We start from the raw sequence: 27,588 nt of genomic DNA on the forward strand, positions 1-27,588 counted from the left end.
TCAGGAGATCGAGACCATCCTGGCCAACACGGTGAAACCCCGTCTCTACTAAAAATACAAAAAATTAGCCGGGCGTGGTGGCGGGCGCCTGTAGTCCCGGCTACTCAGGAGGCTGAGGCAGGAGAATGGCGTGAACCCAGGAGGCGGAGCTTGCAGTGAGCCGAGATTGTGCCACTGCAGTCCGGCCTGGGCAAAAGAGCAAGACTCCGTCTCAAAAAAAAAAAAAAAAAAGAAAAAAAGAAATAGTTGCGTCTCAAAGTCTGTTTTCTCCATGCCTACACACCTGGCAAGTATGCCCTCAAATATCCATAGGACACAGGGTGATTTATTCTCTGAAGCAGAAAGCCACTAAACTTAGGGCACCTGTAGAATGGAGGCATGATAAGGAGCCAGGCTGAAAACTGGGAAAATAAGTGAAAGTTTATATACTAAATAACAAGGACTCTACCTTCCCCTCCTCCCCCACTTGGCTACTAGAATATCAGCAGCCACGTTTAATTCCTGGAGCAGGACACTTCTTTTCTAGAGGAAGTGAGCGGCTACAGAGGAAAGAAACCAATTTTGACAGTTGGGGGGTATCGTATCTAGATCAAAACACTTAGGTCACTGTCCAATCACCTATAGTGAAGCCTACAAGCTCTGCCCATACCCACAGAGTTCCAATCAAATCAATGATTCTTCACTCTTCCATAGGAGCAGACAGCAGAAATTAGCAGAGGTCTGGGGAAGCCTCCCCACTGAATATCAGGGACCAAACAAAACCACACAGAACAGAGGGCTTAGAGGAGACAAAGCTAGTGTAGGGAACTAGAGAGACTAAAGACAAACAAACAAAAAATAATTGAGATATCCAGAAAAGACTCTTATGATTGAGAACCAGAAAAAAATTTTCAATGAAAAAAACTTGAAATTAGCAACATGATAAGTAAAATAAAATATTTAATAGAAGAATTGGAAGATAAATCAAGTAAATCTCCAAGAAGGTAGAATAAAAAGGCAAAGAAAATAGGCCAATTTGAAAAAAGAAAATTGAGGAAGCAATCGAAGAGGTCTAATTAACAATCGTCTAACACAATTTCTGGAAAAAACAGAGAGTGGAACATTTCCAAAGGAAAAAAAAAAGTTTAAGGACCAAAAGACTTGCATTTCCAGATCAAAGGGGCCACTGAATGCCCTTGATGACCAAAACAAATTGCACATCACAGCTTATCACAGAACCAGGATTAAAGAGAAAAGATATTTTAAAAACTAAAACTGAAAAACAGTTCACATAGAAAACTTAAGTATCAGAATTTTCCACAGCAACCCATGAAGCTAAAAAATGATACAAAAACACCTTTAAACTTCTGAGGGAAAATAATTTCAACCTAAATTTCTATATTTGGAAAAATTACTAAGCCAGTATTATATAAGGACATGCAAGTTCCCACAATCTTTACTTTTTATGTATACATTCTGTGGAAGCTAATTGAGAATGGGCTCCATGAAAACGAGGGCATAAACTAAGAAAGGCAAATACCCAGGAGAAGGCACCAGAATCCTTAGGATGCCTCTAAAGGAAAATAGAAAAAGAACCACACGGAACAATTAAAGGTAATGGTATCCAGGCTTCACATGGGGGAAGAATAGTGCCTGTTCCCATCAATCAGACTGGAAAATCTAATGATTCAAGAAGCACTGAGTAGGGCACACAGAATGGTCTTGTGTCAGCAGTGGGTAATAACCGACCTGAGACTGAGCCCTGCTCAGGTTCTGCCTAATAAATCTTAAAAGCAAGACCCTACAGGATTAAACAGTTTCCCACTAGCTTAACTGTGTCTCAAAACAAAGCTCACTATTTACAGAAATACAAGAATATCTAGCATCCAACACTGTAAAATTCTCAATGTCTGTAATCCAATCAAACATTATCAGGCGTGCAAAGAACCTGAAAAATACTACCTAGAGTGGAAACATAAATGAATCAGTTGAAACCACCCACAGATAACATAGATGTTAGGATAGCAAACAAAGACATTGCAACAGTTATGAAAAGGCTGGGCACGGTGGCTCATGCCTATAATCCCCTATTATAGGCTCATGCCTATAAACATTTTGGGAGGCTGAGGTGGGAAGATCATTTGAGGTCAGGAGTTTGAGAGCAGCCTGGGCAAAATAGTGAGACCCTGTTTCTATAAACAAACAAACAAACAAAAAACACGCTGGGTGTGGTGGCTCATGCCTGTTATCCCAGCACTTTGGGAGGCCAAGGCAGGCAGATCACCTGAGGTCAGGAGTTCAAGACCAGCCTAACATGGAGAAACCCCATCTCTACTAAAAATACAAAATTAGCTGGGCGTGGTGGTGCATGCCTGTAATCCCAGCTACTCAGGAGGCTGAGGCAGGAGAATTGCTTGAACCCAGGAAGCAGATGTTGCGGTGAGCCGAGATTACACCATTGCACTCCAGCCTGGGCAACGAGAGTGAAACTCCGTCTCAAAAAAAAAAACCAAAAAACAACCAAAAAACAAAACATAAAAAAACAAAAACAAAAATTAGCTGGGTGTGGTGGCATGCACCTGTAGTACCAGCTACACAGAAGGCGAAGGCGAAGGTGGGAGAAATGCTTAAGCCAGGAGTTCAAGACTGCAGTGAGCTATGATTGGTGCTGCACTCCAGCCTGTGTGACAGAATGAGACTCTGTCTCAAAAAAGGAAAATAAGAAAGAAAGAAAAAAGGAAAGTAATTATAACTGCATTCTGGATGGTCCAAAAGTTAGAGACATAAAAATGCAAAAAAGAGATAAAAATTACAGTGTATGAGATGAAATATAAACTGGATAGGACTAATGTCAGATGAGATACTGCACCAAAAAAGATGAGTGAAATTGAAGACATAGCAACAGAAACTATCCAAAATAAAATGCAGAGATAAAAGAAGGGGAAAATAATAACAGATCATCAGTGAGTTATGGGACAACTTCAAATGGTCTAATATATATGTAACTGGAGTCCTTAAAAAAGAGGATAGGTGGAAACAGAAAAAAAAATGTGAAGAAATAATGGCCAAACTTTTTCCAAATTTGATGTAAACAACAAATACAGAGAACCCAGAAGTTCAATAAACTCCAAACACAAGGCATATAAATAAAATTACACCAAAGCCTGTCACAATTCAATTGCTCAAAATCAGTGATAAGGGTGAAAATAGGAACAAAAGACACATTACATACAGAGGAACAAAGTTAGGATGATCACAGATTTCATGTGGGAAACAATGCAAGCGAGAAGGTAGGGGAGCAACTTCTTTTAATGTACTGAAAGTAAAAACAAACAAAAAAAAACAGCTAAAACTGTGAACCTACAGTTCTATACCTCATAAAAACACCTTTCAAAAATGAAGGCTAAAAATAAAAATAAGAACACTTCAAAAGTAAAATAAATATTTTCCCCAGACTACAGGAGCTGAATACTATAGCAGCAGATCCACACTAGAAGAAATGATTTTTTTAAAAAGTTCTTCAGGAAGAAGGAGAATGATGCCAGATAAAATACAAAGACCAAAAAATGAAGACCACTAGAAATGGTAACTATAACGCATAAACATGTGTTTTTCCTGGTTATATAAATCTCTTTGTAAAAGATTACGGACTGAACAAAAATAACAACAGTGTAGCAATGGTATTTTAAGATACATTAAAGTAAAATATTTGACAACAGTAGCCAAAAATATCTGAAGGAGAAAATGGAATATATGTGAAATGGTATAAATCACTTGAAGGTACACTGTGATAAGTTAAATATGTATACTGTGAATCCTAAAGCAACCACTAAAAGAACAGAAAAAGAGCTATGGCTAATAAGCCAAACAAAGAATAAAAAATAAGAATCATAAAAATATTAAACATAGAATCATAAAAATATTAATATTAAAAATATAAAAATAATTTTTAAATGAAAAAGAAGAAAAGGAGAACAAATTACAGATAGAACAAATAGAAAATACGATGCAATTAAACCTATCCATTTGAATGATTCGATTACATTTTAATGGACTTGTGGGTTATTTTATGTGTATATATGTGTGTATATGTACATATATATAATAACCTACACACACACACACACACACACACACACACACACACACAGGTTTTTGTCATGATTTCTGGCTTACAACTCCCATAGTCCTGGTTACAATCTTTTGCTATGATGTTGGGTGCTTTACGCCTCAGGGGCAGGCCTCAGAAAACAATCTCTCTGACCTCTTCCCGCCCTCCTTTCACCTGCCTCAATGCAGGACTCTAATCTTCCCAATCTTTCTGACTGTGGGTCATAAGACCCTTATTACAAAGGGGGTCCTGACCCATAACCTGGAGGAAGGAATGCTGACATCATGAAGCTTCCACAAAAAAACAAGAGAACAGGGTTCAGAGAGCTTCCAGATAGCTGAACATGTGCAGGTTCCTGGAGGGTGGTGCACCCAGGGAGGGCATGGAAGCTCCACACCCTTTCCCTCTATATCTCATCCTCTGCATCTCTTCATTTGTATCCTTTGTAATATCCTTTATGATAAACTGGTAAATATAAGTATTTCCCTGAGGTCTGTGAACCGTTCTAGCAAATTAACTGGACACAAAGCTGAGGTCATGGGAAACACTTAGTCAGTCAGAAGTTCCAGAGGCCCAGACTTGTGATTGGCATCTAAAGGCTGGGGACGGGGTTGGGAGGGAGGGGAGGCCTGGGGATTGAGTCCTCAACCTGTGGGATCTGAAGCTATCTCCATGTAGTGTCAGACTTGAATGGAGGACACTCAGCTGGTCTCCGCTGCAGAGCCGACTGCTTGCTGGTGGAGAGAAATCCCCACATATATTGGAGTGGCCGAAGGCTTCTGTATTGACCACTGTGTTGGTAACATGTATTGATTGTTGTGTTGTGAGAGAGCATGTTTTAAAGTGTGCTGCTATTATCTCCTATGTAAAAGAAAAGATTACCTATACACAACACGGCTAAGTTTTGTCACTGAATGCTTTTACAGTATGGAGGAAATATCTTTCCCATTTTCATCAGTCGCCTCAATAATTTTCTCCTCCAGAGACAAAGTCCAAACAAAGCAAAGTTTCAACTCTCAGTCAGGCCACCGGGAAGGGTTTGTTGAATCACATGTCACTGGGGGCAATATACATTCTGAACCCCAGGAATTACCTCCTTCAGTAGTGCTGGCTAGAATCCAAGGGCTCACTGCAGACCAGCCTATTTCATTCATGCAGGAAACACCAATGCTGTAATTAGCCAGGGCTTGCAGCTGCTTGATTTGGTACAGATGTGGTGAGGCAGAGGTGTTAAAAATCATGACTGAGCCATTACTCAGCGGATCAGCTTCCTTGACCTAAACGAAGAGTAAACATGAGGACCGGGCATTAGTAAGGTGGTGGGAATGTCAGGCACGGGGCATGTGTGCATTCGGTGCACGTGGCCCTTCCTCTACGCTAAGGGGAAGGACCTGCTTCCTTTCTGGGCACACACACATTTTCCCGCCAGCATCACTGTGTGTTACTCATGCCCTCGGACAATAACTGAACACCTGAGGAAAACGCCTAAAATAACAACTAACAATTCTCACTGTGGCAGGTAACGGAGCAAATAATTATGATGATTAGAATTCATATTATACTATAAAATAAAGCCTCTTCTCTCTTAGAACCTCTTCGATTCTTGACTTCTTTCAGCTGCTTCATGGAACAACAGAGAAAACGGATAATAATATGTGCTGGCAAACCCTGAAATATTTACTATTTTGCCTTTTAAAGGAAATATTTCCCCAATTCTGCTTTTAGAGGATGGGTTTCTTGCTTTCTTTTTCTTTTCTTTTCTTTTCTTTTTTTTTTTGAGATGGACCTTCGCTCTCTTTGCCCAGGCTGGAGTGCAGTGGTGTTATCTCAACTCACTGCAACCTCCGCCTCCCGGATTCAAGCAATTCTCCTGCCTCAGCCTCCTGAGTGGCTGGGATTACAGGCATGTGCCACCACGCGCAGCTAATTTTGTATTTTTAGTAGAGATGGGGTTTCACTATGTCGGCCATGCTGGCCTCGAACTCCTGACCTCAGGTGATCCACCTGCCTTGGACTTCCAAAGCGCTGGGATTACAGGCGTGAGCCACCACACCCAGCGTTTCTTAATCTTTCTTTTTATTATGTAACCTAAGGAACACTGCTCTTGCCTTGAGGCTAACTTTATTTTATTTTATTGTTATTATTATTACTACTTTTTTTGAGATGGAGTCTGACTCTGTTGCCCAGGCTGGAGTGCAATGGTTTGACCTCCGTCTCCCAGGTTCAAGTGATTCTCCCACCTCAGCCTTCAGAGTAGCTGGGATCACAGGTGCCTGCCACCATGCCCGGCTAACTTTTTTTTTTTTTTTTTTTTAGTAGAGATGGGGTTTCACCATGTTGGCCAGGCTGGTCTTGAACTCCTGATCTTAAGGGATCTGCCTGCCTTGGCCTCCCAAAGTGCTAGGATTACAGGCGTGAGCCAATGCACTCATCCTGAGGCTAATTTTAGTGTGTCCTTTATTCTTAACCCCTTCGACCCCAACAGAAATTGAATTCCAGAGGCACACACAGGAAATGTAGATTCTTGGCTTTTTTTTTTTTTTTTTTTTTTTTTTTTTTTTTGATGAGGAGATATAGCAAAGGGTCATTTGCCCCTCCTTCAGAAAACTTTTCTCCAAATCTCCTTTAAACATACTGCCTTATCTTTCCCTCCATAACTCCACCAGTCTCTCCACATCCCCCTCCAAATCTCTGTATACATAGGCAAGAGAGGGCGATTTCCAGCACAAGTCTAGTCCTGGGCGAAACTTCCATCTCTTTCCTTGCATACCTCCTGTCTGGGTATGGGGATAAGGGAGAGTATGGGATTTTGTTCTCCATTACATGCTTTTTCAAAATTTCTGTAATATGTGGCACTTATAAAATCAGAACAGACAAAATGATATCGGGTAAAACATGCAACTGAGAGCAATTTGGGAAAAATCCTCAGGCCACAAAATGTATTACCGTTAATAATGGGCTTGCAGTTCTGGGCTCTGGATATACAGTACGGTAATTTCAGGCTATGTGTGCTTGAATCTTAGGTCAGTGAACCAGAAATAAACATTCTGGAATTCCAAATCCCCTGGCGGATACCAGGAGTACGGTGTGGGGGTTGAGTTTCACCTGACTCAGACCCCGTGGGTGACAAGAAGGTATCATTTGGCCTGAGGAGCCACCAGAGGAGAAACGAGAACCCAGACGCTTGTCTTGGTGGTGGCTGTTGGCAGACATCACTTTTTGTTTGTTTCACTTTAGAGTGTGCACCTACTTCCTGGTGACCAACCACCAAAGCGAAGGTGGAGGAAACCTTTGGCTCTCCTCCCCGCCCCACTTCCAGAGACATGTGGGGAGCATTTCCAGGCTCAGGGACGCTCTCTGAGGGCACGTTCCTAGAGGAAAACAGAGTTTCTTTAACAGTCCTCCTCAGTCAGTGGGTCCTCAGGGAAAAGAGGCATGAAGTGGCAAGAAGTACGTGGGAGAGCTAAAATTAGAAATGGAGTGTGTGGCCCAAAAATGGGTGAAGAAAAGAGCTAAGATCAGGACCAAAGGAAGTGAGAGGGTGTGTCCTGCTAGTGCATGGATCTGAATCTCATCCAAAACATTCATTTGGTCCCGAGTCAGAGTTTAAAATTATAATTTTACAAAGCCATACTTGGTCCCTTCAAAAACTGGGAATACACTGTTAATGACAGAATAGAAAAGATAACTTTTAGAGCTTGTGCTGATTAACCCCAGTGGGACTGCAAGAGAATATAAAGGACACCTAGTTAAACTTGAATTTCAAAGAAACAAGTAACTTTTCAGTATAGGTATGTCACGACATTATTCATGCAGTTTAACTGGGTGTCCTGTATTCTTATTTGCCAAATCTGGAAAGCCTACCAGAGATGGAAAGGAGAAAGGATGAATGGAGGCTGAGCTAGCCAAGGGGGACAAGAACAGAATCATCATATCCAGCACCATAGAATCCAAGGTGGGCAAGAAAGCACTGGAATTTGGCTGTCTCAGGATGCTTCTTCATGTGTACCATGAACACCCAAAACCATGGCAGAGAGAGAGCAGGTAAATCTTGTGTGTGATCATCTTCCATCATCAGGGGTGACCTGGTGTTTTCAGACTTTTCAACCATCCTACCCACCTCACGTCACTGAGACCTGCCGTCTCAAGGTGGGGTGGTACTCTTCCTGAGAGTCTCCCTGAAGCTCACCATCCTCATGTTTCATGTCCTCTCAGGCTCTTCAAACAGCTCAGCACTTTGGTAACAGTTTTAAAAAGGGCTGGCCCATGCTTCAGTTATGTCCATGTATATAAATGTCTACCTCAGCCTGGGTGACATGGTGAAACTACATCTCTACTAAAAACACAAAAATGAGCCAGGCGCAGTGGCAGGTGCCTGTAGTCCCAGCTACTCAGGAGGCTGAGGCAGGAGAATTGCCTGAACCCGGGAGGCAGAGGTGGCAGTGAGTTGAGACTGAGCCATTGCATTCCAGCCTGGGCAATAAGCGCAAAACTCTGTCTCAAACAAACAAATAAATAAATGTCTACCTCTAGGGAAAGAGGCCCTGGATATTTCTAACAACAGAGCCCCAAAAGAACATGAAGCAAAAACTGATAGAACGGAAGGGAGAAACAGACAATTCAAAAATAAGAGCTGAGATCTCAATTCCCCATTTTCAATAACAGATGGAACCATGAGACAGAGTATCAGCAAGGCAACAGAAGACTGAAGACTCTAAACCAACAAGACCTAAACCACATGCACAAAACACTTCATCCAACAACAGCTGAATGTACATTCTTCTCAGGTGCACACAAAACTTTCTCCAGGATAGGACTTAGGTCATAAAACAAGCCTTAATAAATTTAAAAGGATCACAGTCATGTGAAGTATATTCTCCAAACACAGTAGAATAACATTAGAAATCAGTAAAGGAAGAAAATTTGGGAAATTCATAATTATGTGACAATTTAAATACACACTTCTAAATAATCAAGAGGACAAAAAAAATTCACAAGGAAAATGACAGAAAACTTGAGATGAACAACAACAACAACAACGAAAACCTTATGGGATGCAGCTAAAGCAGTGCTTACAGGGAAATGTAGAGTGTAAATGCCTGTTTTTTTTAATATATAAAAGAACACAATCAATAACCTAACCTCTACCTTACAAAACTAGAAAAAGAGCAAACTAAACCAAAGCAAACAGAAAAAAAAGAAACAAAAATTAAGGCAGAAATAAAGAAAATATAGAATACAAAAACAATAGAAAAAATTCACAAAATCAAAAGTTGGTTATTCAAAAAGATAAATAAGATTGACAAATTTTTAGCTGGATTGACTAAGAAAAATAAGAGAGAAGACAAATTACTAAAACCTGGAATGAAACAGGGGATCTTATTACTAACCTCAAAGAATAAAAAAGGTTATAATGGAATACTATATACTATGTTGTATACCAATAAATTAGATAACTGAGACGAAATGTTCAAGTTCCTATAACATAGAAACTACCAAAGCTGACTCAAGAAGTAATAGAAAATCTGAATAGACTTACACCAAGTAAAAAGATTGAGCTAATATTGAAAAAACTTTCCACAAAGAGAACAAATTTTATTAAATATTTAAAGAAGATTTAACATCAATCTTTCACAAATTCTTCCAAGAAAAGAACAAGAAGAAGGAGAAGGAGGAGGAGAAGGAGGAGAAGGAGGAGAAGGGAGAAGGGAGGAGGGAGGAGGAGGGAGGAGGAGGAGGAGGAGAAGGAGGAGGGAGGAGGGAGGAGTAGGGGGAGGAAGGACAAGGGAGGAGGAGGGAGGTGGAAGGAGGAGGAGGGAGGGGGAGGAGGAGAAGGAGGAGGAGGAGGAGGGAGGAGGGAGGAGTAGGGGGAGGAAGGACAAGGGAGGAGGAGGGAGGTGGAAGGAGGAGGAGGGAGGGGGAGGAGGAGGAGAAGGAGGAGGAGGAGGAGGAGGACTTTCATACTTATTCTAGAAGGTCAATATTACACTGATGCCAAAACCAGAAAAAGCTACCACAAGAAAACTACAGACAAATATCTCTTATGAATATAGACACAATTAGATAGTGGTAATGGCTGCACAATTCTTGAAGATACTAAACACCGTTGAATTGTACATTTTAAATAATGGGTGAATATAATGGTATATAAAATATATCTCAGCTGGGCATGGTGGCTCACACCAGTAATCCCAGCACTTTGGGAGGCTGAGGCTGGTGGATCACTTGAGGTCAGGAGTTTGAGAACAGCCTGGTCAACATGGTGAAACCCCATGTCTAGTAAATATACAAAAATTAGGTGGGCGTGGTGGCACCGGCCTGTAGTCCCAGCTACTCGGGTGGGTGAGGCAGGAGAATTGCTTGCACCCAGGAGGCAGAGGTTGCAGTGAGCCGAGATCACACCACTGCACTCCAGCCTAGGTAACAGAGTGAGACTACGTCTCAAATTAAAAAAAAAAAAGTAAACTATATCTCAAAAAAAGGTGTTAAAAAAAATCAATCACAAAAAAGACCATTCCTGGCGAGGAATTGTAGATGCAATAAGAATTCCTAACACTTACCAGTGCTTGGGAGGCTTACAGAAAAAAAAAAAAAAAAAAAAAACTGAGCAAGAATTAAGAAAGGCTGGGCCGGGCACGGTGGCTCAAGCCTGTAATCCCAGCACTTTGGGAGGCCGGGACAGGCGGATCACGAGGTCAGGAGATTGAGACCATCCTGGCCAACATGGTGAAACCCCATCTCTACTAAAAATACAAAAAATTAGCCGGGCGCGGTGGCGGGGGCCTGTGGTCCCAGCTACTCAGGAGGCTGAGGCAGGAGAATGGCGTGAACTCGGGAGGCGGAGCTTGCAGTGACCCGAGATGAGTGAGATGAGCAGAGATCGCACCACTGCACTCCAGCCTGGGCGACAGAGCGAGACTCCGTCTCAAAAAAAAAAAAAAGAAAGGCTGGAGGTGGTGGGTGAGGGTGGAGGCTATTTTAGGGATAATACAGGCTTTTACTCTTCAGGGAAGGAACACCTGTTAGATAAAAGTGGGAGGCGTTAAGAACAGAGAAATTAATTTGACTAGCAAGTAAAAACATCTAGTTGTCAACACAAAATTCTTTAGCTGTGTTGGCATGACTGGTCTGTGTCAGGTTAACATATTTTTAACTAATGAGACCAGATATTTAGTAAACTAATTCCTGACCCTACTGTATGATTAAGTACCAGGCAGGATGCATTAATAGTTTTAGTGGATAATTCCTGCATGTTCGGTAACCTGCTCCCAGATGCGATGTCCCTCCTGAGACGGAAGAGCTGATGGTTCTGATCGCTGCTTTAGGCATTGGAGCTTCCTGGACTTGAGTTCTGGTTCTGCCACTCATAGGCTGTGTGAGTACCCTGAGCCTGCAGTGCAGCGTGTGTTAAGTAAGATAATGTTTGCAAAGCCCCTGTGGTCCCTTAGTAAACAGTTGTTACTGCCACCATTTTCATTTTTATGAAGTGAAAACTCAAGAGCACAGCTTACATCATGGGCAAGTTATCATTTTAGGATGGCTAATAGCACCGTTTCATACCCATTCAAGGCAGCAGTGAAAAATGGCTGAAGATTCCACAAGGCCTGTAATGACCAGGATCCCCAGGTGACACTGGCTAAGGTGCTACGCTCAATAGCACAGACAACCTATCTTGTCCTGGCCCTTCTGTCCTTCATGGCCACCAGCCCAGGAGGAGCCACACTGGGGAGTGCCTGGGTTCCTCAACTCCTGGTCACAAGCATGTGTTTTGGGACCTTAAAAATGAACTCTCCCTGGTCTTGGCTGGGCGTGGTGGCTCACGCCTGTAATCCCAGCACTTCGGGAGGCCGAGGCGGGCGGATCACTTGAGGTTGGGAGTTTGAGACCAGCCTGACCAACATGGAGAAACCCCATCTCTACTAAAAATGCAAACTTAGCCGGGCATGGTGGTGCATGCCTGTAATCTCAGCTATTCAGGGGGCTGAGGCAGGAGAATCGTTTGAACCAGGTGGAGTTTGCGGTGAGCCGGGATCACACCATTGTACTCCAGCCTGGGCATCCAGCCTGGGCAACAAGAGCAAAACTTTGTCTCAAAAAAAAAAAAAAAAAGAAGAACTCTCCCTGGTCTCATGATGTTCTCCCTTGGAAACACATTTTCCTTCTGACTGGGCCCTGAATCCTGCACAGGAAGGACACAGTATCATGGGCAGAGCATGGACATGGAATAGTGCATGCATGCTGGACACTGAAGCAGGGAGGTCAGGGGACTCTGTACAGAGATGGAGAAATGCCCTCCGTGCCCATCCTTGGAAGGAAGAAAAATCCTTAAACCCACAGAGAGCACCAAACAGCTACTTCCCTCTTCACCCTGGAACTTTACCTGAATGCTGCAATTCCTGAACGGGGAGTATCCATCAAAACCAGGAACCCAGGAGATCAGAATGCTGTGTGCAGTGCTGTTACGGATGCTGACTTCAGTTGGTGGGGAGGGAATTGCTGCATAAAACAAAACACACACACACACACATACACACACAAACACAATTATAGATGACAGGCTACAGCTACCAAACAAATGCATTAATACCTGTTTTCGTTCCTTGAGATTAGTAAAGGGAAACATGTTTTCAAGAGGAGCCTCCCTATGCCTGAGGGTAATTGTGTTAGCCTATGGATGGGCCAAAGAAGTCTTCCAGTGAAGGGCCAAAGAAGCGGAACGCAGACCCACTTTCCTATTCACTAATGAAATGAGGAGACCTTTGAACTGGAAAAGATGTGGAAATACTCATGTCCTTTACTGAGTACATGTTCATGGACCCTACCGTGTGCACCTGGCTGGGCACTAGCTTCCTAAACAGAGACAGACTCATAGCCCTGCCCTCGTGGAGCACATGGCCTGGTATAGGAGACCCCCGTTAACCAAGAATAAGAGCGCCCTGTCACCAGAAGAGAGGGGTGCCACAGGAGAGTGTGTGCACGCATGAGTGTGCATGTGTATGTGTGCATGTGTAGGGGGAGCTTTCCAGGCCGAGGAAACACTAAGAGTCAGTTCAAGCAAAAGAGCCAGCTGCATCTGCTGGGGGAGGGGAAGGGGTGTGTGTCCTCGAATGGGTGGGCTATGACCTTGGAAACAGATGGGTGAAGGGTAGCTATTTCAATTAGAATCCAAGAAGGATCTTAAATTTGGGGAATCTTATTTCTTTGTGCTGAATTTAATTCGTAATAATAATTACACTCATAATTAAAAATGAAGGCTAACACTTCCTGTGCTTACTATGTGCCAGACACTTTGAGGGCTTTCTTTAATCATTCCTAGAATCCAATTAGAGAAGTAGTCTTACAATCCACATTCATAGATAAGGAAACAGGATCAGAGAAGTTAAAAGCTTGGCAAAAGTCACAGAGAGGTTGTAAGCAGTACAACAGGGACTTGAACTCTGGTCTGCCTGACCCTGGAGCTTGTGTCCCTCAACAGGACACTGGAGGCCTATTGCCAAGGGCAGCAAGCAGCCAGTGGGAACACCAGCAGGGACTGTGAGTCTGGTTTACCACCTGACCTGCTGTATGGCCCCAGGCACAGCTACACACGCCCTATCTACAACTACACACAGTTCTCTCCTCTATAAATGGGGATAGTACCAGCACTGCTCCATGGAGCTGTGGTGAGGAATAAATGTGGGGAACTGTGGATGAGGCCCAGGGAGGGTGTGGTGAGGATGAAGGTGATGATGGAATGAGCAGGAGAGAAGGAGGAAGGTGTGTCAAGACCATATCAAGCGTGCCCTGGGGGCCACATTTAGGAGTTTGGGTTTGACTAGTACACACAAAGCCTTGGGAATGGGGAAGAATAAGGTTTGACTCACTTTCCTCCACAGATTATTTGTGGAACTGCCCTAAAGCATCTGCCTTTCCAGACCAAAATTGGACCACATATACCATAGTAATTACACATTAGAAGAAGGGAGGCTTGGTAGCTTTGACATAAATTTTATAATAAATGAAAGCCAAAAACAGAAGTTTGGGGAATGATCTAACAGAATAAAACCTTAGCTGAGATTCTGAAGCATAAAATTGGAGAAGTGCTTTTCATTTTATACATTTTTAAATTTTAAGAGGTTTATACTTTATGAAAATGTCTTTACAAACTCACACCCACTCATGAATTTTTGACATTCCCAACATGTCTTTTGGAAATTGTAATAATGGGAATCGTGATGAAGGAAGGAAGTTATACACTTCCTCCAGTAATAACTTTTAGTTCGGTTATTTTTTTATCCCAGTAAACTTTTAAAATATTCCCTTTCATAGTGTTTGTCCAGTTGATTTGCTGAAACTAAAATTAGCGTCTTTTTTGAGTATAACTTCTTTTGTAATTTTGAGTCTCCTTCTGTATGTACCCAACCTTTAATTCATTATTAAACAAGTTCTCCTTTTTCCTTGCACTGTTTCCCTAAGGACAAGAGGAAAAGAACATGAGCCAAATAATTACTTCTCAATATTTAAACTATGATTAAATAGTAAAACATAAAATTTGCTTGAATTTCTATGACACACTAAGGAGGATGATTTAAAACGAAATAAAAAGATACTATCTAATTGTAGGTTTTTCTTTTCTTTCAAATTTCAAGTTTAACACCTTTGATCACACAGAAGGAGAATAAGGTAGATTGGGTTGAAATGTCTCCACTAGCCTGGAGGCCTTCAAATGTGTGCCTTTAATTCTATTATCATAACTCATGGCCAAGCAAGCTCAGCCTAGTGAAATCCTAGCTCAGAGGAAACAAGAGGAAGAGGGAGTTTAGGAGGAAGAGGGACAGGAGCATTGGGCTCCAAAGAGTGATCTGCTCCTTGCTTTTCCTCTGTCTCCCTGAGTCAGTAGGTGGCAGAGACTCATGTCAGGCCCCGCTGACCTGGGAAGGACAGGGTCCATTTCCTAGATCATGCCCCAAGACAGCCCCATCCCCAGGGCTCTTCAAGGGTTAATGAGTAGTTCACGGTGGAAGAGGGAAAAGTGAAAATAGGAATGAAGAAAGAGAAAACATTTTAGCTTGTTTTCTTCTTGGAGTAAGCAGAGCTAAACGAGTGAATGTTTATCAAAGACCTATATGCCAGGCGCTTCTGAGTAATTTACTTGTAGTAAATCAATAAGCCTCAACAATAGGTAGGTTCTGTAATTATCTCCACTTTTCAGAGGGGAACCCTGACACCAAAGAGGAGAAGTGAGTTGTCCAAGGTCACAAAGAACCTTGAGACAGTGAGAAAGCCAGGACCCACACGTGGGCGGCCAGCTGCAAGCTCATGCTGTGCCCTCACCAGCTCCCAGAACATGCATGGGGAGCCTAGCCTTGCTGCTTACCTTTGATGTTGATCTGCACTCCCTTGGACACGCTCAGCCCTTTGTCATTGTGGGCCTCACAACTGAAGACCGCCATCTCCGTCAGGCCTGGGATGGAAGGAGACTCATGAGACCAGCAGCAGAGAAACAGGCTGCTGTTCACTACAATTCTATGGTTGTCTTTGCATTATTTTACTTCTTGGTTCATGGCTTTTGGGCATTAGTGCAAAGTTAATTTAAAAGGTGTGCTAGCTATGGAGAAACAAACCTGGGATTACACCCAAGGCACCAAGAGCAAGGCAGCCATGGGCCCAAAAGGCAGCTGCTTTCATTTATTCAGATCCTGAATGGTGAGACATTAGGTAATAAAGCAGGATCATTCAGACTTTTACTGCAAATCGCTAGCCCCAATATCAAGGAAAGTGGGTTCTGAGGCTCACCTGATCCTGCTGCCTAACCCCCCAGTACACACAGTGCCACTATGCTATGCATGTTTCAGAATACCAGAAATAGCAAAATAAAAGCCACAGTTTAAAAATCTCAGATGATGTGTTGTGATGAATCCTTTTTTAATAGTAAAAACTGGTCAATTCACAAGGATGCATCATATAAATGCAAGGCGTTATAACTAATCGAAGAGAAGACACTAGTGCTAAATGAAAAATTCTATCATTTCAGAGGTTTGAAGACATCTTTAAAAAATTGATTTATTAATTTTAAGTAGGAAGACAAGTTAGCCAGATCTTGTTTTCTAATGCCATTCTCCAATAAATGGAACCAGGGCTCCTTGGAGAAATGGCTGATTCTCAGATTGGAGCAGGAAATATATAAGTCTGGAGTAAAATATAAAACAAACACAACACACAACGTACACACACACACGCACACACACACACACACACACACAGAGACAATGATAGGGCATGTCAAAGAGACACAGCAGCTAACTCAAAGAGTTCCCAATGGCCAAAGCTGGAACAATTTGAGCAGGAAAATAAAGTAGCTTTGGATTATAACCCAAAGAAGAAAAAAATATCCAGGAGTCTCTACTGATATCAACAAATAATTAGATAAATTGGAGAGAATAGACAAACCTTCTTGCAGAATAATTCCAAATAGTTTATTGGATATTCTGCCCTCAAAGAGGTGGAGCATAACTCCCCACTCCTTAATGGGCTGCATACAGTGACTCCTTCCAACAAGTACATTATGGAAAGAGCAAAAAAAGAAAGAAAGAAAGAAAGAAAACTTTTGAGTGGAGAAACTGACAAACTACCTGAGCCATATGATCAAGTGCTATATCATGTTGACAGAATGTACCCTTGGAAACAGGTGATGAAAATGTCACTTCACCTCTATGGTCTTGCTCCCGAGAACAAAAAAACCCCAGGCTAATGATGAAAAAAATACCAGTCAGTTCTAAATTGTGGGACATTCTACAAAACACCTGACCAGTGATACCTAAAACCTGTCTGTGGGGAAAAGAGAGAGAGATCAGATTGTTACTGTGTCTGTGTAGAAAGAAGTAGACATAGGAGACTCCATTTTGTTCTGTACTAAGAGAAATTCTCCTGCCTTGGGATGCTGTAAATCTATAACCTTACCCCCAACCCCGTGCTCTCTGAAACATGTGCTGTGTCCACTCAGGGTTAAAAGGATTAAGGGCTGTGCAAGATGTGCTTTGTTAAACAGATGCTTGAAGGCAGCATGCTCGTTAAGAGTCATCACCACTCCCTAATCTCAAGTACCCAGGGACACAAACACTGCGGAAGGCCACAGGGGCCTCTGCCTAGGAAAGCCAGGTATTGTCCAAGGTTTCTCCCCATGTGATAGTCTGAAATATGGCCTCGTGGGAAGGGAAAGACCTGACCGTCCCCCAGCCCGACACCCGTAAAGGGTCTGTGCTGAGGAGGATTAGTATAAGAGGAAGGAACGCCTCTTTGCAGTTGAGGCAAGAGGAAGGCATCGGTCTCCTGCCCATCCCTGGGCAATGGAATGTCTCGGTATAAAACCCCATTGTATGTTCCATCTACTGAGATAGGGAAAAACCGCCTTAGGGCTGCAGGTAGGACATGCGGCAGCAATACTGCTTTGTAAAGCATTGAGATGTTTATGTGTATGCATATCTAAAGCACAGCACTTAATTCTTTACCTTGTCTATGATGCAGAGACCTTTGTTCACGTGTTTATCTGCTGACCTTCTCTCCACTATTATCCTATGACCCTGCCACATCCCCCTCTCCGAGAAACACCCAAGAATGATCAATAAATACTAAGGGAACTCAGAGGCCGGCAGGATCCTCCATATGCTGAACACTGGTCCCCTGGGCCACCTTATTTCTTTCTCTATACTTTATCTCTGTGTCTTTTTCTTTTCCAAGTCTCTCGTTCCACCTAACAAGAAACACCCACAGGCGTGGAGGAGCAACCCACCCTTTCACTGTCAAGGTCATTCAAAACAAGGAAAGTTTGAGAAATTGTCACAGCCAAGAGGAGCCTAATAAGACATAGATGACTAAATGCAATGTGGTGTCCTGGATGAGATCCTGGGACAGAAAAAGGACAGGAGGTAAAAAGCTAAGGAAATATCACTAAAGTATGGACCTTAGTTAATGATGATGTATCTGTATTGGTTCATCAATTGTAGCAAATGCACCACACCAATGTAAAATGCTAACGATAGGGGAAAGTGGGGGTGGGGTTTATGGGAAATCACTGTATTATCCCCAGTGTTTTTCTATAAGTCTAAAACAATCCTAAAATTTGAAAAAAAAATTTTTTTTTTTGAGGTCGAGACTCACTCTGTCATCACCCAGGCAATGGTGCAATCCCGGCTCACTGCAACCTCCACCTCCCGGGCTCAAGTGATTCTCCTGCCTCGGCCTTCCAAGTAGTTGGGATTACAGGCACCCGCCACCATGCCCGGCTAATTCTGTATTTTTAGTAGAGACGGGGTATCACCATGTTGTCCAGGCTGGTCTTGAACTCCCGACCTCAGGTGATCCACCTGCCTTGGCCTCCTAAAACGCTAGGATTACAGGTGTGAGCCACCACACCCGACCTGAATGGTTATTTTTTAGAATTACAATTATACAAGTATTTACTATGTAGCTGAATCTGGAAACTTCTATATCTGTGGCACACAAAAACATCATCTGGCATACAGTAGTATCTTCATAAAATTGTTGAAAATATGCCACCATTTGCTTCTTGGCAGAAAAGCTTATTTTGTTTCTTCCGTCTACATGTGTAGGAAATTTTCCATCAGATATTTTTAAACTCAAAGCTTATCACTAATAAGAGTAATAAAATATTTGAAGAATGAAAGGGAAAAAACTTGCGGAGGGAAGCACAGCAGGCATCAGCCTAGAAAAGCTGTTCCTGGTCGGGTGTCTGCACAGCCACGACTGTGCCGGGGCTGCAGCCAAGTGGCCACTGCACGGCAGGGAGCTGTGACTGAGAGAAGCTGTAGAAAAAATGCATATCTGATCCTTTTTATATGAGTCCTTCTCCTGAGGGGTTAAATGTGCATAAAAAAGAAAATCAGTGCCGGTGGGTTTTTGTTATTTTCCATCTAGATGGAAGGTTGTCACCAGTGTCTGCGTTTCCCTGACTACACACGGGTCCCTCAGGGAAAAGCAAACCCATGCATCTCTGTCCTATGATTCGGCGGTAACCTTTCATTTCTTCAAAAATAACATGGTATTGTGCAGAGAATTTGACAGCTACTTCACAGTATCTTAATTTTCAAAGATGAGGAATACTTCCCTCAGACGGGAGGAAACCCTAAGCTGGATTAAATTAAATTCTCTTGAAAATTTAAAACGCCGGCCGGGTGCAGGGGCTCATGCCTGTAATCCCAGCACTTTGGGAGGCCGAGGCGGGCGGAGGTCAGGAGATTGAGGCCATCCTGGATAACACTGTGAAACGCTGTCTCTACTAAAAATACAAAAAATTAGCCGGGCGTGGTGGCGGGTGCCTGTAGTCCCAGCTACTCGGGAAGCTGAGGCAGGAGAATGGCTGAACCTGGGAGGCGGAGCTTGCAGTGAGCCGAGGTCGCGCCACTGCACCCCAGCCTGGGCGACAGAGCGAGATTCCATCTCAAAAAAAAAAGAAAATTTAAAGTGCTAAGAAACAAAAACTCCTGGTAGAAGCCATCTACTTTCATATTTTGGTCACTTCCTCTCAAGTGAGGCATGAAACTGCTACTAGTTTGTGTAGTGAATTAGAAAATATTTATTGCACTGAGGAGGAATATTTCTCTCACACCCATTACACACACATCTATAAAAGGATCCCTGTGATACTCTGCCTCGGGGTCTTTATATCTTCTGCTTGTATTCCTCCTAGAGAATTTTGAAAAATATACGTGGCCTCTGACACATTTTGAAGTTTGCATCCTTAAATTTTTCGTAATTTAAACATCTTCAAAGAATGTAATTTGAGGTACCTTGAATATCTTGACACCAACACCCACTGTAACGACTCTTCCCCAGCAGCAAGTTTTCCACCATGACTCTTCTACCACCCCCAAGAATTTCATCTTAATGGTACACATTTGAAAGTTTTTGCTTAAACCATGGGAACTTATTGGCAACAAAAACATACATATACCTTGAAATTGCAAAAATATTTTCTTCTGAATTGATTATACTCATTATTAGGATGCAATTAATCAAAACAATGTAAGTGATTCTTAAACATAAGTACAACTTTATTGGAAGAGCAATTTCTTTGCTGGACAAAATTTGGAATTTTCTTTTCTTTTTTTTTTGAGACTGAGACTCGCTCTGTCACCCAGGCTGGAGGGCAATGGCATGATCTTGGCTCACTGCAACCTCCACCTCCCAGGTTCAAGCGATTCTCCTGCCTCAGTCTCCCAAGTAGCTGGGATTACAGGCATGCATCACCACGCCCGGTTAATTTTTGTATTTTTAATGGAGACAGGGTTTTACCATATTGGCCAGGCTGGTCTTGAACTCCTGACCTCAGGTGATCCACCTGCCTCAGCCTCCCAAAGTGCTGGGATTACAGGCGTGAGCCACCACGTCCAGCCAAAATTTGGAATTTTCTGTCTCTGGAAATTTCTTAACCCCAAGACAATGCACCACAGCAACCATTCTCAAAATATGGTCAAGAGACTTCTGGGGATTCCAGAGACCCCTTCTGTAGTCCTCAGAGTCAAAACTATTTTCATAATAATAATATATTGTTTGCTCTTTTAATTATCATTATCTCAGGAATATATGATGGAATTTTCCAAAAGAATTTCCCAGAGGCTATATGATATATGATGATGCCATAGCATAGATGTATTAGCCAATGAAGTGTATGCTTGTGTATTTTTGTGTTTTAAAAGTTTTCAGTTTTAATTTCTAATTCAGTAAATATAGATAGATATGACCCACATAAACAAGAACTCTGGTTCTTGATAACTTATGACTGTAAAAGGATCTTGAGGCCAAGCACAGTGGGCTCACTCCTGTAATCCCAGCACTACAGGAGGCTGAGGCAGGAGGATCGCTTGAGTCCAGAAGTTCGAGAGTTCAAGTCCAGAAGTTGCCCCACCCTGGGGCAATATGGTGAAACCCCATCTCTACAAAAAATACAAAAATTAGCTGAGCATGGTGATATGCACCTGTAGTCCCAGCTACTTGGGAGGTTGAGATGGCTGAATCACCTGAGCCTAGGAGGTTGAGGCTACAGTGAGCACTCCAGGCTGGGCGACAGAGTCAGGTTCTGTCACACACACACAAAAACAAACAAACAAACAAACAAACAAACAAACAAAGGATCTTGAGACCAAAGCATTGAGAACTGATGCTTCATAGTGGTGATTCCAGACAAGCAAGAGAGGTCTTTTTTCTTTTGTAATGCAAGGAAGAGATGAAAGGAAAATAGGGAGGTGGAAAGGGAGAACTGGCGAAGTATCTGGACTTTGGGCACTTTGTCAAGCATTGATTTTAAGAAAGAAGATACATACAGGATGAGGATGGAGACACTGATCCCACTAAGGGGTCCATGCTCTGCTGATCACTGTTTCACAGTGAGGCCTTTAACACTTTGATTTTCATGCCTTGGCATCACTTTTAACCTTCCAGATCCTAAGCTCCCAAGTGAGATGCCCATTTCACCCACCAGGCTGCATGAACTTGCAAAACCTGGCTTATATTTAGAAAAATTGGCTTTGGCTCAATCAGAAGATACAGGGAGTTACTAACTTATCTTTTTTATATATTGGAGGAGACATTGGCAGTTTAAAATTAGTCATTTGACTTCAATTATTATCAAAACTCTTAGGAAACCCTTGAATACAAACTACAAAATTACATTCCAAACTTGTCATAAGGGGAAGAGCCAGCCCTGAGGTAAAACCGGAGGTTTATTTCACTGAGATCCATTATCCAGTTATAGAACCTATAGTAGGATCCTATAGTAGCAGATTTCAGGCCCAGTGGTCTTTAGTCCTAACAGGTTTATTAATGCTGAAAGGGAAACATTATCACAGAACATGACTTCAGGTCAAATGGACAGTCATTTCTCCTGTGTGTTTCTTTTCATAGTGCACACAAGGTCAAAAAAACAATATATAGCAAATGTCCTAGCACAAGACACGTACACCAAGTCTGAATTGCCTGGCAGTAACCACACAGTGTATTAAAACAGTGTACAAGGTCAGGTGGTTGGCGCCCATAGGCCAAAGAGATACCAGTAGAGAGAAGAGGAAACTAGTTCAAGCCAAAGGTAAATTTCTCCAAAACCAGACAGCACTTAGGGCCAAATATAGTCTTCTTTGCTTAATTTTTTCAGCTAAACTTTAATGGCTTAATGGCACTGGCTTCCCAACTAGACACTCGTTTATAAGCCTGGATTGACCATAGCAATGAGTGTACACTAGGAGAAGACAGCTCCCTCTCACTCGCCAGTTCTCTCTGTGTGGATGAACAGTAACTACCAGACTGGAATAGACCTTGACATTTTACAGCCCCAAACCCTTGTGACTTTCCAGGGAGAAAAAGCATCCACCTCCCTAAGTCTCCACCCTCCCACCCACTCTATCCTGAATGGCCCCGGGCACTGGAACCCCCACAATCTCCTGAGCCAACTCCTCTTCTAGTGGGTAGGTCATCCCTCTCAGAGCAATTTCTCCTTTTCACCCGACTCCATTATGATGGTTCACACCCCTCTTGCTTGGTCCTCTGCTGGTTTGAGAAAAGATATTTATGACACAGCTCTGAAAGATATTTTTAAGGAACATTCAGTAACAGGATGTTCCCTTGAGAGAAGGACAATCTGAATTGCTGAGGGAGCAACTCCTAAGAGCACAGTTGAGCTAGTTCTTTGAGTTCTGGATTAAGCAATCCTGCAAATTAACTAGATAAACAATTCTGTCCCTTCTTTTTCTTTTTTCCCTAGTGTCCATCTTTCTACCAAAGGAAGCAACAAATGGAAGATCATGCTGCATAAGTGAGGTAGCTTCTTAACTTGGACCTCTCTATCTGCTCTGCTTTCGTCCACTTGACAAATATTTACTGAGTATTTACTACAAGCCAGACATTTTTTCCAGAAACTTGGGATATATCCATGAATAAAACCAAGATCCCCACCCTTATAGAGCTCACATTTTCAGGGGGAGAAATGGGCAATAAATAATAACCTTGATAAGTAAGATGTATGGTATATTAGAAGGTGATAAGTACTATGGAAAATCAGAAGACGATCAGAGGGTCAGGATGGGTGGGGAAGCAAGCTGTAATTTTAAATGATGGGCGGGGGGCATCAGAGGTGGTTCCTTGAGAAATTGCCTCTGAGGAAAGAGTAGGAGTGAGGAAATGGGCCAAGTTGATACTCGGGGGCCTGGGGAGGTTCTAGGCAGAGGCAACATGTGGGAGAGGCCTTTTGCCTTTTTCTCTGAGTTGGGTAGAAAACCCAGAGCTCTGAGCAGAGGGCTGATATGATCTGACTTGTATCAGGATTGCTCCAGCGGCCACGTGGAGAATAGACCTTAAGAAGGCAGGTCTCGCCGGGCGCAGTGGCTCACACCTGTAATCCCAGCACTGGCCGAGGCGGGCGGATCACGAGGTCAGGAGATCGAGACCATCCTGGCTAACACGGTGAAACCCCACCTCTATTAAAAATACAAAAAATTAGCCGGGAGAGGTGGCTGGCCCCTGTAGTCCCAGCTATTTGGGAGGCTGAGGCAGGACAATGGCGTGAACCCGGGAGGTGGAGCTTGCAGTGAGCTGAGATCGCGCCACTGCACTCCAGCCTGGGTGACAAAAAAAAGAAAAAAAGGCAGGTCTCTTAATAGCTCCAAATGTTTTTCTAATATGTAAAATGGGTATTAAAAATGCCTAACTAGCCTGGACAACATAGTGAGATCCTGTCCTACAAAAAATTGGAAAAAAGCTTCTTATCCCTGTAGTCCTAGCTACTTGGGGCGCTGAGGTAGGGGGATTTGCTTGAGTGCAGGAGTTTTGAGGTTACATTGAGTAGAGATCACGCCACTGCACATCAGCCTGGGTGACAGAGCAAGACCTTGTCTCTAAACACAACAACAACAAAACTGCCTAATTATCACAGCTTGCTATGTGATTCAAAGTAATTCTTTACAGAAAGTACTGTGGGCATTATGAACTAATTTGTATAAATTCTAGTTATTATTGTTGTTTCTGTTATTACAAGGATATTAATAATTATATCCAGCTAACTAAAACAAAAGCTAGCTTAGCTGTTTCCTAGATGTGGATTTAAATATAAAATGAGTATTTTTTTAAAAAGAAAAGCCTGAAAGATCAATGCAAGCCCACCACTGTTAACAGAAAGGCAGGTCAAAATTGACAATGAGTTAGTAACTATTGCATATAAAAATAACAACACAAAAAATATAATAGGTGGCATTTCAATCATTCCTATAGGCAATCCTGGTACCAAGGGCTTTACATTCATTATTTCACTGAAACCTCATAAATATTTTATGTAGTAGACACTGCTATTATCCCTATTTTATATACAGAAGTTGAGTAACTTGCCCACGGATACATGACAGCAAAGTGGCATCAGTCTACATGCCAAAGCTAGAGCTCTTACCCACTAACTTTTTTTTTTAATACTTTAAGTTCTAGGGTACATGTGCACAATGTGCAGGTTTGTTACATATGTATACATGTGCCATGTTGGTGTACTGCACCCAGTAACTCGTCATTTACATTAGGTATATCTCCTAATGCTATCCCTCCCCACTCCCCTCACCCTATGACAGGCCCCGGTGTGTGATGTTCCCCTTTCTGTGTCCAAGTGTTCTCATTGTTCAATTCCCACCTATGAGTGAGAACATGCTTACCCGCTAACTTATAAAGCACTCCACCATTGAACACCATGAAGCTAAAGCTCTTTGCAGTTCTGCTCTTTATTTTGGGATTTGGTTTTGCCCATGATAAAATTATTTAAAAAAGAAACTTTTTATTTTGAAATAACTTTAGACTTACAAGAAGTTGCAAAAATAGCAGAGTTACTGTACATCCTTCACCCAGCTTTACCCAATGATAAGATCTTACATAACCATGGTATAATGATCAAAACCAGGAAAGTGACTTTGGTACAATATTATTAACTAAAACACAGGCCTTATTAAGATTTTACCAGTTTCTGCTTTGTTTTATTTTGGGGGGAAGAATGAGTGTATAGGTTTATGAAATTTTATGACAGGTACAGATTTGTGGCTACAGAACTGTTCCATTGCCAAAAAGAAGCTCCCTCTTCTACCCCCTTATAGAACATCCTACCCCCAAACCTAACCCCTGAAATTGTTCTGATATGTTCTCCATTAGCAAAATTTTGTCCTTTTGAGAATGTTATCTAAATGGAATTGTACAGCACGTAACCTTTGAGATTGGCTTTGTTCACTCAGAATAATGTCCTTTAGACAAAGTACTTCTTTTCATGTCCCTTAAAGAAAGCTCATACAACACAGAGGAAAAATAAAAACTTGTATCAAGAGGGAAAAGGCATATGACCTTCCTGTTCATAAACAATGCTTGCTCAAAGCAGTCCAAACAATCGGCTATTTAAACCACTTAGCATTCCCTCAGTAGAAGGGGTCGGCAAAGTTTACTTAGGGGTCAATTTCAGAGAGAATGGCGTCTCCCTGGGAACACTCACTGCTTTATTTACATCAGCATGTCAGGGGCAGCTGCTCTGCACAAGGCCCCCCAAAGCTGACCTCAGCACCTAGTTCCTCATACATGAATTACTGGAAGGGACTCAGGTATCAAACTAAAGCTTCCTCAAAATTAAAAAAAATTTAATTAAAAGTAAGTTTTTACGTAGTTCTTTTATAATGTTACAAAACGCAGACACAAGGGAACAGTCAGCAACTAGCTGACTTTTGAGAGTAACCCCTGTGAGCCCAGCACAATCCCCACAGTCAGCAGCCTGGGCCCCACGCCCTTCCTCCCTGGACTTGTTTTAGCCCTTTGGGTCTACAGAATGGACATTAAAGATCCTGTTCTATTAATTTTACAGGACCAGCTGGAGATATAAATGAGAAAAGAGATAAGAGTTTAAATGTAAAAATAATTTTATAAATACAAGTTACTTCATTATCATGATGTCCCTTTGTCCCAGTGAAAGGACCTAAAACTCGGGGACTATTTGTAATTCATTTGTTTGCTCATTAGTTCATTCATTCATTCACATAGTTCTTATGTGCCAGGCACTGTGCTGGGTGATGGGGCTAACCTAACTAATAAATCATACATAATAATCACTTGATTAGTAAGTGTTCTTGGAGGCCTGACAAATAGATAGAGGGTTTGTTCTTCAATGCAATGGGGAAGAGGCCTTGTGAATATACAGACAAGGGGGTGACCAGGAAGGTTTTCAGAGGAGAGCCGTGATTTGTGTGTCAAGTGAACAGGGGTTTGCCAGACAATGAGAAGGCAGCTTGGCAAGAAGACACAGTCACTTATGGGCCTGCGAAAAGTTCATCAGGTCTCACAAGCAGGTGCCTTTGCAGGTGAGGCAGGCGGAGACCGTGGGAAAGTTAGGCTGAAGCCCCAATGGGTCTCAGACTTCAGGGTAAAATGGTAGATTTTAACCTGCATGTAGTGGGGAGTCATGCCAGGAATGAGAAGCTCTGTATTTTAGGAGAACCTCTTTAATCACAAGGTGGAGCATCACTCACTATGGTGGTGGGGTAGGGGGATGAGAACAAGAAAGATTGGACCATAGGTAAGAGGTGACAGCAACAGTCCTGGCGATGAACCAGGAAAGCCTGAATTAAGGCCATGGTGGTGGAAGGGCAGAGGAAGAAATGAGCACAATTGACATTTGAGAACAATGTACAGGGCCCGGGCACAGTGGCTCACGCCTATAGTCTCAGCACTTTGAGAGGCCAAGGTGGGTGGATCACCTGAGATCAGGAGTTCAAGACTAGCCTGGCCAACATGGTGAAACCCCATCTCTACAAAAATACAAAAATGAGCCGGGCATGATAGTGGGTGCCTGTAATCCCAGCTGCTTGGGAGGCTGAGGCGGGAGAATCACTTGAACCCTGGAGGCAGAAGTTGCGATAAGCAGAGATTGCGCCATTGCACTCCAGCCTGGGCGACAGAGCAAAACTCCATCTCAAAAAAAAAAAAAAAAGAGAGAACAATATACAGATCTTGGCGATGATTGTTGGATGGGCGAGAGAGAAGAATCTGGGTAAGTTTCAGGTTTCTGGCTTGAATATATGATTACTCTTCCAGGCCTTCACTTCACTGTATAGCATGAGCTAGACCATCTTCACTATGAAACAGGCATTTAATAAATACTATCACTAAGAAAAATAAAGTCAGCAGCCCCACTTTCCAAACCCTTCACAAATAGGAAAACTGCCCGAGCAGTGCGGTATACTGCGTATTGATTTAGAAACTAGAATTTTGACTCAGCAGTTTAAGTAAGAGTTCTTCATTTACAGACACATTTGTCGCTATTCTAAAAACTCTAGAACAGCTGGTGAAATGTTAGTGAGGATTTCCATCATCATGGTTCAGTTTTTGGTTTTTGGTACCCGATGGCCCCTGATGGAGAGTGAATTCATCATGCACACCCACATTCAGAAGCACCTTCTGGTGAATGCTGCCGCAAGTGCTCTCCTACTGGTCATTTCTACAACTAC

General features: G+C 42.5%; 1 protein-coding gene across 2 annotated transcripts in view; it reads right to left on the bottom strand.

Moving 5' to 3' along the window:
- MERTK (MER proto-oncogene, tyrosine kinase) overlaps positions 1-27,588 on the bottom strand; it is a 132,783-nt gene that overhangs the window by 49,993 nt on the left and 55,202 nt on the right. For both annotated transcript variants that reach the window (XM_034953551.3, XM_034953552.3), the window contains exons 5-7: positions 15,447-15,533; positions 12,471-12,586; positions 5,184-5,367 (exon numbers count right to left, since the gene is read on the bottom strand). In XM_034953551.3, coding sequence (XP_034809442.3) covers positions 5,184-5,367; positions 12,471-12,586; positions 15,447-15,533 — 387 coding nt within the window. The remainder of the gene's footprint in view (positions 1-5,183; positions 5,368-12,470; positions 12,587-15,446; positions 15,534-27,588) is intronic.

Source organism: Pan paniscus, chromosome 12, assembly GCF_029289425.2.
Source record: "Pan paniscus chromosome 12, NHGRI_mPanPan1-v2.0_pri, whole genome shotgun sequence".
Taxonomy (NCBI): domain Eukaryota; kingdom Metazoa; phylum Chordata; class Mammalia; order Primates; family Hominidae; genus Pan; species Pan paniscus.